General features: G+C 39.6%; 3 protein-coding genes across 3 annotated transcripts in view; all 3 read right to left on the reverse strand.

Moving 5' to 3' along the window:
* LOC140679856 (uncharacterized) overlaps positions 1-17,263 on the reverse strand; it is a 127,027-nt gene that overhangs the window by 86,726 nt on the left and 23,038 nt on the right. The window lies entirely within an intron of this gene.
* The window catches only part of LOC140676656 (uncharacterized), a 310,270-nt gene that overhangs the window by 75,981 nt on the left and 217,026 nt on the right, over positions 1-17,263 (reverse strand). The window lies entirely within an intron of this gene.
* LOC133624030 (uncharacterized) lies at positions 5,209-6,774 on the reverse strand. The gene has a single exon (XM_072916226.1). The coding sequence runs from the start codon at positions 6,679-6,681 to the stop codon at positions 5,524-5,526; it is 1,158 nt and encodes a 385-aa protein (XP_072772327.1). The 5' UTR covers positions 6,682-6,774; the 3' UTR covers positions 5,209-5,523.

The following is a 17,263-nucleotide window of genomic DNA, read 5'->3' on the forward strand; positions in this document are numbered from 1 at the left end:
ACAAGGCGTTAAATGTAACATTCAATTCATCCTGCCCTTCTCAATAGGGGGCCGCAGTGTTGGAGACAAATTTCCTTGTTTGTTTATATTGTTTTTATTTTGTTTTCTCTGATTGATTGCTGGCCTCAGTTCATGCTGAATTTCCCTTTCGGCAGATTGCTCCGCCCACTTCCTGTTGAGAACCAGGAAGTGTTGACAGGGATGGGACCGTTGCTATGGTGCGGTTGCCATGGTGGCCTCTTTTTAATTGGGTTCAGCTGGGAACACTCGGGGGGCGATTGCATGGATGACAAACAGTTTTCGACCGTGTCGTGTCGTGCCGTGCGGGCCGTGTGTGGTCAGTAGTGATGGGTTGATGAGGCGTCATGAAGCGTTTCGACACATTGCATAACTGTATTGATACTGTGTCGATACTGTGTCACTAAATACTGACATCTGCTGGACATTAAAAATCCCTACAGGCAACCTATGGACCGACTCAACTGACACTGATTTTATGACCTAGTATATACAATAATATAAACTAAGTCATTGTATTTCATTTAGGATTATTTCTACAGATAAATGCATTAAAATGTAATATCTGAAATTATCGGTATCGTTTTTTTTATTATCGGTATTGTTTTTGTTTTTTTTGTTTTGTTTTTTTAAATCAACATAAAAAACACAAGATACACTTACAATTAGTGCACCAACCCAAAAAACCTCCCTCCCCCATTTACACTCATTCACACAAAAGGGTTGTTTCTTTCTGTTATTAATATTGTGGTTCCTACATTATATATCAATATATATCAATACAGTCTGCAAGGGATACAGTCCGTAAGCACACATGATTGTGCGTGCTGCTGGTCCACTAATAGTACTAACCTTTAACACTTCATTTTACTCATTTTCATTCATTACTAGTTTCTATGTAACTGTTTTTATGTTGCTTAATTCTTTTTTATTCAAGAAAATGTTTTTAATTTATTTAACTTATTTTATTGTATTAATTTTTTTTAAAAGTACCTCATCTTCACCATACCTGGTTGTCCATATTAGCATACTTGCCAACCTTGAGACCTCCGATTTCGGGAGGTGGGGGGTGGAGGCGTGGTCGGGGGTGGGGCGTGGTTGGGGGCGTGGTTAAGCGGGGAGGAGTATATTGACAGCTAGAATTCACAAAGTCAAGTATTTCATACATATATATATACATATATATATATATATATATATATATATATATATATATATATATATATATATATATATATATATATATCTACATCCTAAAAATATGCAAACAAAACTGTGTTTAGATAATTGATACTTCAAACTTGCATAAATAAATATTAAGGAATATAACATAACTTGGCTTCTGAGAGCTTCAAAATGTAATGAATAAAATGCTAAAGTTGTTGATAAACAAGCAATTATTTTAATAATTAAATATGGTCATTTTAAATGAATTATTATGATAATTTATAATTAATTATTTCAAATATGTTTATTTTAATGTATAATTCTATGGCTGGATGTAATAAGGAGTCAGAAAAAATACAAATAAAAATAAAATTAATTTTGATGTTTTTAGCAAAATATAGTAAAAATTAATTTAGTTTTTTTTTTTTTTAAATTAACAAATATATTTATTTTTAGGTAAGATAAACATAATAATACAATTTATCTCTAGTCTGGATGATTTATTTCTTGTCACCCTGTTGTCCTCCTGTCAAGGCTGTCCTCACTCAGGTCCGCATGGAGCTGGAGGGGGCGTGGTCTCCAGCTCCGGCTGAAAATCGGGAGATTTTCGGGAGAATATTTGTCCCGGGAGGTTTTCGGGAGAGGCGCTGAATTTCGGGAGTCTCCCGGAAAATTCGGGAGGGTTGGCAAGTATGTATAATGCCCACGTTTAGACTTTCTCCATCAAACGCCATCTTGCTTTTTCCTCCTTCTTCTTCTTCTTTCTATTTCCAGCAGACTAGTAGAAGATCTTAGGTGTATTGCTGCCCTCCACAGGCTATTAACAGAATGTCCTCCTTCTGTCCTATGGCCCACACTACAGACTTGGACACAAACAGGACAGAAAGTAAAAAGCAGCTTTAAGGAGGTCAAAAACAAAATGTATGCATTCTTTCCAACGGCCGCTGGGTGGCAGCAGAGGCTCCATGTATTACCTGAAGAAACATTTGACTTCTGCCCTTTCCACATTATTTATCTCATCTTTACTGCTGGAGTTCAGCTCACTGAGGATGTAAGCTCCATGTTGGTATTTTAATTATCTTTAATTATTCATAAACAGGCTTAAAACAAATCATTATAATCATTACTGCCTCATTTTTTTCACTCTCTACTAATTCAAACAATTATAGCATAAAAACATTCAGGATGTTCATACAAACAATATTACACATCCCCAAATGTACCACTTTATTATGGTATTAATATCATATATTATTACATTGAATATTCACATGTTTATAACAGTGCTGAACATTTTAATTTCCCCTCGGGGATTAATAAAGTATTTCTGATTCTGATCATTACATCACTCTCATAAAGCCTTTAAAGCTGAATATGTTTTTTACCATAGCTCAGCTTCACAATGTTGGAATAATATTCTTCTATTGTTTAGAATATTACACTTGACTCTTTTTCTTTGCTCAAATGAACAGGATGAAAGTGTCTTTAATTGTCACTACTGAGTGTAACTATATATAATTATGTATATAATAATCTTCCATTCTTCACCTTCATTACCGCTTGATTTAACTCTCATCTTATTTTATCCAGAGAGAACTTGACCATAAAAAGATGGCTGCACATCAATAAACTGCCACTAAACTTCAATACAACTAAATATATCATATTTGGAGATTGTAAAAATGTAAAACACACATTATGATGGATAATATTGAAATGAAAGGAATAAAGGTAATCACATGTTTAGGAGTTAATATAGATGATGAAGTAAGCTGGACAAATTTTAGAATAATTATGTATATATTTGTCATGTCTGTGTGATCATGTTTTTGTTTTGGTCATGTTCGGTTTTGTTTTTGGACTTTTTGTGCACTTTTGTTTTGTCACCATAGCAACTATTAGTTTTCACCTGTCACGTCACGCACCTGTTTCACGTTTTGAGTCACGCACCTGTTTTCGTTAATCATGTCTACAGTATTTAAGTTCATTGTTTTCAGTTTGTCGTTCTGACGACATCCCACAATTATGCTCTACACACTCTTCATCCTCTTAGATCCTGCTTCATGTCCCATGCCAAAGTAAGTTTTTGTTCCATGTTTATAGTCTTTTTAGTTTCATAGTTTGTTCTCCGCCATTGTGCGCGCCTTTTGTTTACTTCTTTTTGTTTTAGTAATTATAAAATAAATTATGTACTTACATTCCCGTCTCGCCCGAGCCAATTTTCCGTTGCATCCCGGAAAAGCAAACACCCAGGATCAAGTCATGACAATATTATCATCATAACTTTATGCTTAAGGGCCATACTATAAAGTATTGTCAATTTGTGCTGAAATGGTATTTTTGTATTTGTGCAGAGCTAGCAATCTGAAAGATTGCTAGCCTCTTTATCGGTGTTGTGTCCAGACTCGGCCTGCTGGCTGCCAAGGCCGAACATTTTGTTCCAAGACCAGACAAAGCAGAGACTGGACGATTGCACCAAGAGTCAACATATTTGCATTTTTGTACAACCATATATTGTGTCTTACTGGAGTTGTCGAGATTACCCCCCTTCCCTCAGTCACCTGATGGAATAGGGCCATTTCCTAATAAATAGAGGAGGCACGTGGGATTTTTTTTAGAACGTAGTTTGGATCTGTAACTAGAGTACAGCCCAAAACACGTGTCTCCTCGAGCTAAATTGAACTCTGTTTCTGCATGTTTCCTTGCTTCTTGTCTGATTGGCATACATACTTGCCAACCCTCCCGAATTTTCCGGGAGACTCCCGAAATTCAGCGCCTCTCCCGAAAACCTCCCGGGACAAATATTCTCCCGAAAATCTCCCGATTTTCAGCCGGAGCTGGAGGCCACGCCCCCTCCAGCTCCATGCGGACCTGAGTGAGGACAGCCTTTTTTCAGACGGGAAGACAACAGGGTGACAAGAACTAAATCATCCATACTAGAGATAAATTGTATTATTATGTTTATCTTACCTAAAAATAAATATATTTACTAATTAAAAAAATAAAAACCCAAATACATTTTTACTATATTTTGCTAAAAACGTCACAATTAATTGTATTTTTATTTGTATTTTTTCTGACTTATTACATCCAGCCATAGAATTACACATTAAAATAAACATATTTGAAATAATTAATTTTAAATGATCATAATTCATTTAAAATGACCATATTTAATTATTAAAATAATTGCTTGTTTATCAACAACTTTAGCATTTTATTCATTACATTTTGAAACTCTCAGAAGCCAAATTGTGTTATATTCATGTTATATTTATGCAAGTTTGAAGTATCAATTATCTAAACACAGTTTTGTTTGCATATTTTCAGGATATATATATATATATATATTTATGTATGAAATACTTGACTTGGTGAATTCTAGCTGTCAATATACTCCTCCCCTCTTAACCACGCCCCCAGCCACGCCCCGTTTCACCCCTGACCACGCCCCCACCCACCTCCCGAAATCGGAGGTCTCAAGGTTGGCAAGTAAGCCGATTGGTAGATGTCATCGGTGTTTGAACCTGACACACTACATATAAATCATAGAGAAAACCTACAAAAAATGTAGAGTGCAATACTAAATAAAATAAAATACATACCCACAAATTTATTGTACCCAACTTTAGTTGAAGCATACATTGTTTATTGCATAAAGGTCTGGGGACATACATATAAAACAATCACACAAATTACACAAGAGAGTAATAAAGGCTACTAATAGAATGGATTATAGAGACCCAACAAATGATTCATAAAGTCACACATTTAAAAGTAAATGATCTTGTATAAAAGACAACTGCTCAAATGATGTATAAGGTAAATAATAATATGCTTCCAGAAGTGGTCCAGAAGATGTTTCAGATGTGAACCAGTAAATATGAACTAAGAGGGATTTATGTGTACTCAAAAGCAAAGGTATGAACACATGTAAAACAAATATATACATCATATAAAGGAGTTCATCAATGAAATCATCTACAATTAAAAATTAAAAATATGTAACCCTTTATTATTTTAAAAAAAACATATATGAAACACTATTATGAATAAGTATAAAAGTGAATTATGAATATCTACACAAAATGTGTATTGTATGTAACATATTTTATGTACTGTTTATTCTCACCTCTTCAAATTATTTCTGTTGATTTTAAAGTACACAAATGTGTATATTAACTCATGTACTTGACTGAAATAAAAGCACTAACCTGAAGTGTCTAATCTATAAATGTTAGAATCATATTAACAAGATTGTGTTACACACACAACAATGATGTCACACATGTTATATGTGCTGATGTTGCTAGAAAGTTTATTTCAAATCCTGCATCTTCATTTGCTGCTGCTGTTCTCACCAGCACACTTGTGTTTCTTACACTGGTACTTATAGGAGAATCTTTCACCACACACACTGCAACTCAACACTTTCTCTCCTGTGTGTGTTCTCATGTGTACTTTAAGAGTGTTTAGGTGACGAAAGCTTTTGATGCAGCTTGAACAGGAGTATGGTTTTTCACCAGAGTGTGTTCTCGTGTGTGCTTTCAATTGCTGTCCTTGTATAAAACTTTTACTACATACTGAACAACTAAAAGGTTTCTCTCCAGTGTGTGTTCTTATGTGTACTTCCAAATGCTGCCTTTTTATAAAACTTTTACAACATACTGAACATATAAAAGGTTTTTCTCCAGTGTGTGTTCTCATGTGGCTTTTCAAACTTTGACGATGAGTAAAATCTTTACCACAGATTGAACATGAAAAAGGTTTTTCTCCAGTGTGTGTCCTCATGTGTTCTTTTAAAACTTGATTTAACACAAAACCTTTACCACATTCTGAGCAGAAAAACGTTTTTTCTCCAGTGTGTGTTCTCATGTGTGTATTCAAATGGCCCATTTGATTAAAATCTTTCCCGCAGGTTGAACATGAAAAAGGTTTTTCTCCAGTGTGTGTTCTCATGTGTACTTTCATATTGCTACGGTAATTAAAGGTTTTGTCGCAGTGAGAACATGTGAAGTGTGTGTTGTCAGTGTGACATGTCTTATCATCTTTAGAGTCTTCATCATCAGTGTCAGGAGAGTGTGACGTTGTGTCCTCACTATCTGATAGTGGAGCTAAGAGCTTGTCTGCTTGTGATCCTCCACAGTGGTCTCCATCAGCTTCTGTTGTCATGTGTTGAGTTGAGCTGCTGCTTGGAGGCTCCGCCTCTCTCTTCTCCTCACTCTCACCTTTGACCTCATCACCTTCACTCTTCACAGGGACACCAGTCACTGGCATCTTGGTGACATCAACCTCCTCCAGTCCTTCAAGATGCTCTCCCTGCTGACTGATGCTGTGTTCCTCCTCTTCCTCTTTAATGTGAGGGGTCAGTGGATCCACCGCATCCTCTTTAAAATGGGGTGTCAGTGGGTCCTCTGCTTCCTTTTTAAAATGGGGGATCAGTGGGTATTTCTCTTCTTTCTTAATGTGGGAGGGCTGTGGCTCCTCCGTCCGCATCCTGAAGCTCCACTTCTGTTCACTCTCACCTTTGACCTCATCATCTTCACTCTTCACACTGATGAGGTGTCTCTTGTCTTCTTCTATAAAGTGGGGGGACAGCCGCTGTTTTTCTTCATCTTTAAATTAAGGGGGCTGTGGCTCCTCTTCTTTCACGTGGAGGTGCTGTGACCTCTTCTGCTCCATACTGGAGGACCCCTCCTGCTGCTCAGGTGGACGGTATTTTTCACAGACGTCTGCAGGACACAAGAAGACAAACACATGCTGGGTTTGACATAGATAAGATTTTACCAATTCAGATTTCATTTTCGATTCTGCTTTACGACTTGGTTATTGGTGGACTCACTTTTGCTTTCACATTCAGTAAAAAGGAGAAGAAACAGGTCGATTAGCATCAACTTTGACTAGTTGAGAAGTAACATGAGCGTACAGAGCCAACAGTGAGGTCTTAAGAGGCACAGATTTTACGGGTCCCCCATGAGGTGCCAGAGGGCCCTAAGGACAATATTCTGCTTTGAAAATAATCTATAAAATAAAGATATTTTTGGCAAGAAATTAACAAAATACTACACGTTATTTTGTGGCAATTACAAAAGAATGTCCAGTATAATTCTCAGAGCATTCAATCAATCACAACTGGACTGTTAAACTGAACATATATACATAAATATACAGTATATATATATAAATATATATATACATACCCAGCCTTCCACCCGATTGTAGCTGAGATAGGCTCCAGCACCCCCCGCGACTCTGAAAGGGATAAGCGGTAGAAAATGGATGGATGGATGGATATATATACATATACACATGCATATATACAGTCACGATCAAAAGTTTACATACACTTGTAAAGAACATCATGTCATGGCTGTCTTGAGTTTACAATCATTTCTACAACTCTTATTTTTTTGTGATGTAGTGATTGGAGCACATATTTGTTGGTCACTAAAAACATTCATGAAGTTTGCTTCTTTTATGAATTTATTATGGGTCTACTGAAAATGTGCTGGGTCAAAAGTATACATACAGCAATGTTAATATTTGCTTACATGTCCCTTGGCAAGTTTACCTGCAATAAGGCGCTTTTGGTAGCCATCCACAAGCTTCTGATTGAATTTTTGACCACTCCTCTTGACTAAATTGGTGCAGTTCAGCTAAATGTGTTGGTTTTCTGACATGGACTTGTTTCTTCAGCATTGTCCACACGACTTTGGGAAGGCCATTCTAAAACCTTCATTCTAGCCTGATTTAGACATTCCTTGACCACTTTTGACGTGTGTTTGGGGTCATTGTCCTGTTGGAACACCCAACTGCGCCCAAGACCTAACCTCCGGGCTGATGATTTTAGCTTGTCCTGAAGAATTTGGAAGTAATCCTCCTTTTTCATTGTCCCATTTAAAGCACCAGTTCCATTGGCAGCAAAACAGGCCCAGAGCATAATACGACCACCACCATGCTTGACGGTAGGAATGGTGTTCCTGTGATTAAAAGCCTGACCTTTTCTCCTCCAAACATATTGCTGGGTATTGTGGCCAAACAGCTACATTTTTTATTTCATCTGACCACAGAACTTTCCTCCAGAAGGTCTTATCTTTGTCCATGTGATGTCAGATGAAACAAAAATTGAGCTGTTTGCCCACAATACATTACATTATATTAGGGCTGCAACTAACGATTAATTTGATAATCGATTAATCTGTTGATTATTGCTTCGATTAATCGATTAATAATCGGATAAAACAGACAAACTACATTTCTATCCTTTCCAGTATTTTATTTTTTTTTAAAAACAGCATACTGGCGCCATGTTCTTTCAACTTGCCAAATAAAACAAGGAAAATGTAACAAAAATGCACACTTTTGACACCCCTGCTATAGATAATAAAACATTTAATCTGATAAATGTATGGATAAAAAGCAGAGCCTGGCGACGCATGCGCGTTTATCACAACTCTCTCTCTCTCTCTGTCTCTGCCCCTCCCTCACCAATGCTGCTGTTGTTTTGTTTTTAACCCCTTTTTAACCCTGAACGTACATTGAAAATACACGCAACCATAACTCAAAATGCCGGACATTTGAGGCATTTAAGAAACACCGCCCGGACAGTCCCGCAAAAGAGGACATGTCCGGTGAAAAGACGACGTACGATCGATTTCACGTCTGGTGAAACCAATCGCTTCTAGTCCTCTTTTGCTAGCATGCTAGCAGCTAACGGGCTAGGGTAGACTGACCATACCTCATCTTTTCCCCGGACATGTCCTCTTTTGCGGGGCTGTCCGGGCGGAGTTTCTTAAATGCCTCAAATGTCCGGCATTTTGAGTGTTGTTTACACAACGTGCAGTACGTTACTTAATATGTCCGTGTGGAAACTCGTTCGGTACACCTCCGCACCCAACCGAAACCCCCGTACCGAAACGGTTCGATACAAATACACGTACCGTTACACCCCTATTATTTGAATTATTGTTTCTCAGCTGATTGTAAATGTTGCAGTTCATAAATAAAGGTTTAAAAAATAAAAAATAAAAAAAACGTAGCTTGTGCGCATGCACATAGCACAGATCCAACGAATCAATGACTAAGTTAATCGCCAACTATCTTTATAATCGATTTTAATCGATTAGTTGTTGCAGCCCTAATATATATATATACGGTATATATATATATGCATATATCAAAATCAAGTACCTACTGTACTGTTTACTTGTTGAAATACCCCTTTTAGAGCTAAAAACCACCCAAATGGCCTTTTTGCTGCTGCCAAAAATTGATTCCAGATAATATTAACAATAATAACAAAATGTCAAAGCATTTCTCTAAAAAACAATATTATACACTCCGAAAATGTAAACGATAGCAAGAATATAGCTACAAATTTAAGAACATTTCACTAGCAAACACTTTGTTTAAAAGGTTTTTACTGTACCAAAATTCGAAAGAAAAATCACTGATAAACACTGGAAAACTGCCACTGAATGTCTGAGTGTGATGTCATTCTGTGACAGACAAATGGTACACAGTTTCCACATGGTGAGGACATTGATGGTCTGACTCACTGTCTTACGGATGACCTCAACTTCAGCGTAGACGTGACCTGCCCTGCTAAGACTGTTCGGTGCTACCCTAATAACAAACCCTGGGTAACACAGGAGGTTAAAGGGGAACATTATCACAATTTCAGAAGGGTTAAAACCATTAAAAATCAGTTCCCAGTGGCTTATTTTATTTTTCGAAGTTTTTTCAAAATTTTACCCATCACGCAATATCCCTAAAAAAAGCTTCAAAGTGCCTGATTTTAACCATCGTTATAAATTGTCCTGTGACGTCACATAGTGATGCCAACACAAACAAACATGGCGCATAGAACAGCAAGCTATAGCGACATTAGCTCGGATTCAGACTCGGATTTCAGCGGCTTAAGCGATTCAACAGATTACGCATGTATTGAAACGGATGGTTGTAGTGTGGAGGCAGGTAGTGAAAACGAAATTGAAGAAGAAACTGAAGCTATTGAGCCATATCGGTTTGAACCGTATGCAAGCGAAACCGACGAAAACGACACGACAGCCAGCGACACGGGAGAAAGCGAGGACGAATCCGGCGATCGCCTTCTAACCAACGATTGGTATGTGTTTGTTTGGCATTAAAGGAAACTAACAACTATGAACTAGGTTTACAGCATATGAAATACATTTGGCAACAACATGCACTTTGAGAGTGCAGACAGCCCAATTTTCATCAATTAATATATTCTGTAGACATACCCTCATCCGCTCTCTTTTCCTGAAAGCTGATCTGTCCAGTTTTGGAGTTGATGTCAGCAGGCCAGGGAAGCTAGGGTCGATATTCTTCTCTTGATCATCTTCGGTGGCATAAGGGACGGTGTGAGCCAAGACATCCAGGGGGTTTAGCTCGCTCGTCTGCGGGAACAAACTGCCGCCATTGCTTGCCGTGCTACCGAGGTCCTTTGTCCCTGAATTGCTCACACACTCCGGCAGATTCAATGGGGGTCTGGCGGCAGATTTCTTTGACTTTATCGTTGGAAATGCATCTGCTTTGAGTGTCGCAGGATATCCACACATTCTTGCCATCTCTGTCGTAGCATAGCTTTCGTGGGTAAAGTGTGCGGAACAAACGTCCAATTTCTTGCCACTTTGGCATCTTTGGGCCACTGGTGCAACTTGAATCCGTCCCTGTTGGTGTTGTTACACCCTCCGACAACACACCGACGAGGCATGATGTCTCCAAGGTACGGAAAACAGTCGAAAAAACGGAAAATAACAGAGCTGATTTGATTCGGTGTTTGTTATGTGTTTGAGAAAATGGCGGATTGCTTCCCGTTGTGACGTCATCGCTCCGAGAGCGAATATTAGAAAGACGTTTAATTCACCAAAATTCACCCATTTAGAGTTCGGAAATCGGTTGAAAAAATATATGGTCTTTTTTCTGCAACATCAAGGTATATATTGACGCTTACATAGGTCTGGTGATAATGTTCCCCTTTAAAGCTGTCCTCAACAAGAAGAAAGCTGCCTTCAGGAGTGGAGACAGGGAGGCAATGAGAGCAGCACAGCGGGAGGTGAAAGGACGCGTGAGGAAGGCTAAGGACAGCTACAGGAAGAAGCTGGAGCAGAACAACATGAGGGAGGTCTGGGAAGGTGTGAAAACCATCACAGGCCACAAGACAAAGACCAGAGCAGTAGGGGGGACAATAGAGAGGGCCGATGAGATGAATAACTTCTTCAACCGGTTCACCCCCCACTCCTCATCGCAGCCACACCCTCTTCTTCTCCCCTCAACACACCTCCCCCCCAGCCATGGCTGCACTCTCCTACTCCTCCTCCACCTCTACGCAGACATTAGTCATCTCTGTGGACCAGGTCAGAGGTCAACTGAGGAAGTTGCATCCTAGAAACTAACTGGTGCGCACCAAATACATATCTAAAACATTTTTGTACCCATGTCCCTTTAGGGCAGGGGTCGGCAACCTTTACCACTCAAAGAGCCATTTTGACCAGTTTCACAAATGAAAGAAAACAATGGGAGTCACAAAACTCTTTTGAAGTTTAAAATGAAATAACACTGCATACAAAGTTTGTTTTTGCTTTGTGCTATGTATAAACCAGACACGCGGCCCACACCTTAATATAAAAATTTAATGTTAGTGCGTCCCGCAAGTTTTATATGAATGGTGCTTGACAGTGTCATACTTGCCAACCCTCACGATTTTTCATGGAGACTACAAATTTCAGGGCAACTATTCTCTCAAACGTCTGCTGATTTTCACCCGAACAACAATAATAAGGACGTGATGTGATGGTACAGCATTTAGCGCCCTCTACAACCTCTACAAACAGCGTGCCGGCCCAGCCACACGTTCTGCTTGCACACGTACGTAACAGCAAGGCATACTTGGTCAACAGCCATACAGGTCACACTGACGGTGGCCGTATAAAACAACCTTAACACTCTTACTAATATGCGCCACACTGTGAACCAAAACCAAACAAGAATGACAAACACATTTCGGGAGAACATCTGCACCGTAACACAACAGAGTGTCCGCCCTGAGATCGGTAGGTTGTGAGTTCAAACACCGGCCGAGTCATACCAAAGACTATAAAAATGGGACCCATTACCTCCCTGCTTGGCACTCAGCATCAAGGGTTGGAATTGGGGGTTAAATCACCAAAAATGATTCCCGGGCGCGGCACCGCTGCTGCCCACTGCTCCCCTCACCTCCCAGGGGGTGAACAAGGGGATGGGTCAAATGCAGAGGACAAATTTCGCTGGTACTTTAACTTTAACTTAACATAAACACAACAGAACAAATACCCAGAATCCCATGCAGCTCTAACTCTTCCGGGCTACATTATACACTCCCCGCCCCCTACCACCAAACCCTGCCCACCTCAACCGATGCATGGAGGGGGTTGATGTGTGGGTGAGCAGGGTTGAGGGGGAAGGGTTTGGTGGTAGCGGGGGAAGGGGGGTGTATAAAGTAGCCCGGAAGAGTTAAGGCTGCATGGGATTCTGGGTATTTGTTCTGTTGTGTTTATGTTGTCTTAAAAAAACACATTAAACAAACACATTTCTCCCGAAATGTGTTTGTCATTCTTAAATGATAAATGGGTTGTACTTGTATAGCGCTTTTCTACCTTCAAGGTACTCAAAGCGCTTTGACACTACTTCCACATTTACCCATTCACACACACATTCACACACTGATGGAGGGAGCTGCCATGCAAGGCGCTAACCAGCACCCATCAGGAGCAAGGGTGAAGTGTCTTGCTCAGGACACAACGGACATGACGAGGTTGGTACTAGGTGGGGATTGAACCAGGGACTCTCGGGTCGCGCACGGCCACTCTTCCACTGCGCCACGCCGTCCTTGTTTGGTTTTGGTTCACAGTGTGGCGCATTATTAGTAAGAGTGTTAAAGTTGTTTTATACAGCCACCGTCACTGTGACCTGTATGGCTGTTGACCAAGTATGCCTTGCTGTTACGTACGTGTGCAAGCAGAAGCCTCATTCAACGTGTGGCTGGGCCGGCACGCTGTTTGTACAGCTTGTAGCGGGCGCTAAATGCTGTACCATCACATCACGTCCTTATTATTGTTGTTAGGGTGAAATTCGGAGAATATTTGCCCCGGGGAGAGGCACTGAAATCCGGAAGTCTCCCGGGAAAATCGGGAGGTCGGCAAGTATGCAGCTGAGCCGCATCAGAGTGATCAAAGAGACGCGGAGACGCGGGTTGCCGACCCCTGACCTAGTAGTACGCCAAATATGATTAATTATTTAAATACAGTGTTTTATTTTCCTACATGCAAACACAGTGTTACTGTTCAAACTGTGTGTAATGTTACAGTAACTAAAAATATTAAATATACTTGTTAAATAACGTGTCTTCCTTGTTTTTAATGAATAACTAAGGCCTACTATGCTACTGTATTTTAAAGATGTTCATGATGGTGGTACTTGGAAGTCCAAGTATTTTCTGAGGTGGTACTTGGTGATAAAAGTTTGACAACTACTGACGTAGTGACATTGTAAACTACATTGGCAGACACCATTTTGTTATACCCAAACGGCGTCTGCTCATACATCACGCTTCCAACGAGATCATGTTTTTCCCCCCCGAGTTAGAAAGTTCCAGAACTGTTCACGTTATACCATCTCATCTCATTGTGGATCATGTGAATGTTTGAAGTGGAACTAAATGTGATCTCTGAAAGGGGTACACATTATTTCCAAAGCAGGGCCCCCATCCACATATACAATACTAGTACATATCTGATGAAAAACAACATTATTTTTGTTATTTTAATTATAAGTGTGCCAAATCACCTATATTTGAACATTATCTAATGGAAATGACTGCTGTCTGATAATCACATTAATAACACAATAACAATCATGTCTAACACGTCATGTTAATGATGAAATATAAAGTTAGTAAACATGTGAGAGTAAGAAGTAAACAAACCTGTTCTGCGTAACACAACTTGAGGTTTCTTGAAAACAGGAGGATGAATAAAGTGTAGTTAGTAGCGATGTGAGGAGATGTGCCGAGGCTTAGAAGCGTGTGTGGAGTCAAGGAGGACTTTGCTGCAAAGCGCATATCCTCCACGCATGCGTCACTTAGGGGCGGGGCCAAAGAGTCATAGTGATGGGCAAACCATGAACAAATTCATTCTAAATGTATGTTTTCATGGTGTCTATGTAGTGAGTCTTATTCTGCGTTGTGTACTTTTTTTAAATAAACGACACTTCACCATGCCATCGGTTAAGTATTTATTGGAAACCTGTGTTGGAAACACGAAACACACACACACACAGGTCTCAACTTTCTGGCGGAGTGATATCTGCTCCTTCTCATTCAAAAGTCCGAAGGAAGAGGAAGTAACATTCATTCATATAAAAATAATAATAAATTAAATTACATTAACAAAAACGTTTTCTCACAAAATAATAATAATGCACAAATCCACATACCTGTGTTGGAAACACGGAACACACACACACACAGGTCTCAACTTTCTGGCGGAGTGATATCTGCTCCTGTGTGATGCAAACACCATGCGTAAATACTACCAAACAATTCACACAGTCGACGCTCTACGTCTAAATAACCGAAATTGTGCATAAAAATTACTCAGAACAACACATCACTTGTACCCACAACAATATTGGGTTAACTTTTCAAGTATCTAGGAACATTTAGGAAGAATATTTACAATATGAAGAAACACGGAGCAGTGAAGAACTATTACCTTCTCATTCAAAAGTCCAAAGGAAGAGGAAGTAAAGCAATCGAAAAAACAGCAAAGACACTTCCCGCACCGGACATCCGGTTCTTCAAAATAAAAGCGTTACTTCAAAATAAATATAACACCCTGTCTAGTTCATAATATAGCGCAACAACATCACACTATTACATCTACACAAAAAAGCACGGCAACAAATGATCCATCCATCCATTTATTTACTGCGTGTCCCTTTCAGGGTCGCGGGGGGGTGCTGGAGCCTATCTCAGCTGCATTCAGGCGGAAGGCGGTGTACACCCTGGACAAGTCGCCACCTCATCGCAGGGCCAACACAGATAGACAGACAAGTATATAAACTGTATTTGACTTTAAATCAGATAAATATCATTCAACAACAACACAATTTGCAGACTATAATTACTGGTTTGCTGGTTTTACTGGTGTAAAATTCTGCATCCGAGAGATCACAACCATTGCAGCCATGCGTCCAAAACGTAACATCGTCTTGCAGGGACATAAGGACAAGCAAAAGTAAAGTGTCTGTTTTACAATATAATAATCTATTTAATAAGACATTTCCAGAGAATACCTTTTTTTTGGAGTACCGTATTTTCCGCACCATAAGGCGCCCTGGGTTATAAGCCGCGCCTTCAATGAACGGCATATTTCAAAACTTTGTCCACCTATAAGCCGCCCGGTGTTGTAAGCCGCATCTAACTGCGCTAAAGGAATGTCAAAAAAACAGTCAGATAGGTCAGTCAAACTTTAATAATATATTAAAAACCAGCGTTCTAACAACTCTGTTCACTCCCAAAATGTACGCAAATGTGCAATCACAAACATACGTATATCAACATGGACAGAGCTGCGTGAAAAAAGCCACCCGGCCTCTTCGCGTAAACTTAAACTTACCTTAACCACTCGCTCATCTTTTCTTCATCCATCCCTTCGAGTTAGCTTTTATGATGACGCCGGCTGGAAAGGTCTCTTTTGGCAAGGTCTTCCTTTTGAATATCACCATGGGTGGAAGTTTCTGGCCATTAGCATGGCAAGCTAGAACCACAGTGAAGGATGACTTCTCATTCCCTGTGGTGCGAATATTCACCGTACGTGCTCCCGTTGTATCCACAGTGCGGTTCACAGGAATATCAGTTGCTGTGAAATAGTAATCCGTGTGCGGATGGAGAGATTGCGTCTTTTCATGAACCGGATCCTTGTCGCTTAGTAGGAGCCATTTTCTGGTCTTTACAGATGTAAACACACAAAGGAAATGAAACGTAATATCCGCGCGCTTTTTCTTCTTCTACGCGGGCGGGTGGTTGCTTACAGTAGAAGAAGAAGCGCTTCCTGTTCTATGGGGGCGGGTGCTTACCTTGGCGGTTGCTTGCGTAGAAGAAGAAGTGCTTCCTGTTCTACCGGGAAAAAAGATGGCGGCTGTTTACCGTAGTTGCGAGATCGAAACTTTATGAAAATGAATCGTAATATTAATCCATATATAAAGCGCACCGGGTTATAAGGCGCACTGTCAGCTTTTGAGTAAATTTGTGGTTTTTAGGTGCGGCTAATAGTGCGGAAAATACGGTAGCTGCTGACAGAAGCACATTGTATATATGTTATATCATTCATAGTTGGTTAGAGTAAATAAATACAATGTATAAATATAAGTTCATATTTACATATAATGTGATTAAAAATGTATTTCCTTTGGTTAATTCATGCGAGTATATGCTGACTTTATTTTTGTTACAAAACCCATGTCAATTGGAGGGGGACATATTTTTTGTTCCGGTTTGGTCACATTGTTGGGGGGACGATTGATATGTGACGGAATAAGGGAAGCAGCATGAGACAGCAAGCATTCGATGTGAGAGGTTAATGGAGTCTCGGCTTGAAAATAAACTTTATTCCCTCGGAGTTTGTGAGGCCAGTGAGGTATGATTCTTTCTGATAATGTATGTGGAATCAATGTGTTTTCTTTTATTTGATGCCAGACTAATTGTAAGTTCTGTTTTTCTTATTTATTAGTTCTGACGGCATTATTTTGGCATCGTGGTTAACGAGAAGAAGGCGTGGCTGAAATAAATGTCTGTGTGAGAAAAACTAACAACTTGAGCCTTGATTAAGACCTCGGAGTGTCATGTCTGTGTAATCATGTTTTGTTTTAGTCATGTTCGGTTTTGTTTTTGGACTTTTTGTGCACTTTTGTTTGTTTGTCACCATAGCAACCATTAGTTTTCACCTGTCACGTCACGCACCTGTTTCACGTTCGGACTCACACACACCTGTCACCAATCATGTCACTGTTATTT

Source organism: Nerophis lumbriciformis, linkage group LG26 (genome assembly GCF_033978685.3).
Source record: "Nerophis lumbriciformis linkage group LG26, RoL_Nlum_v2.1, whole genome shotgun sequence".
Classification (NCBI taxonomy): Eukaryota; Metazoa; Chordata; class Actinopteri; order Syngnathiformes; family Syngnathidae; genus Nerophis; species Nerophis lumbriciformis.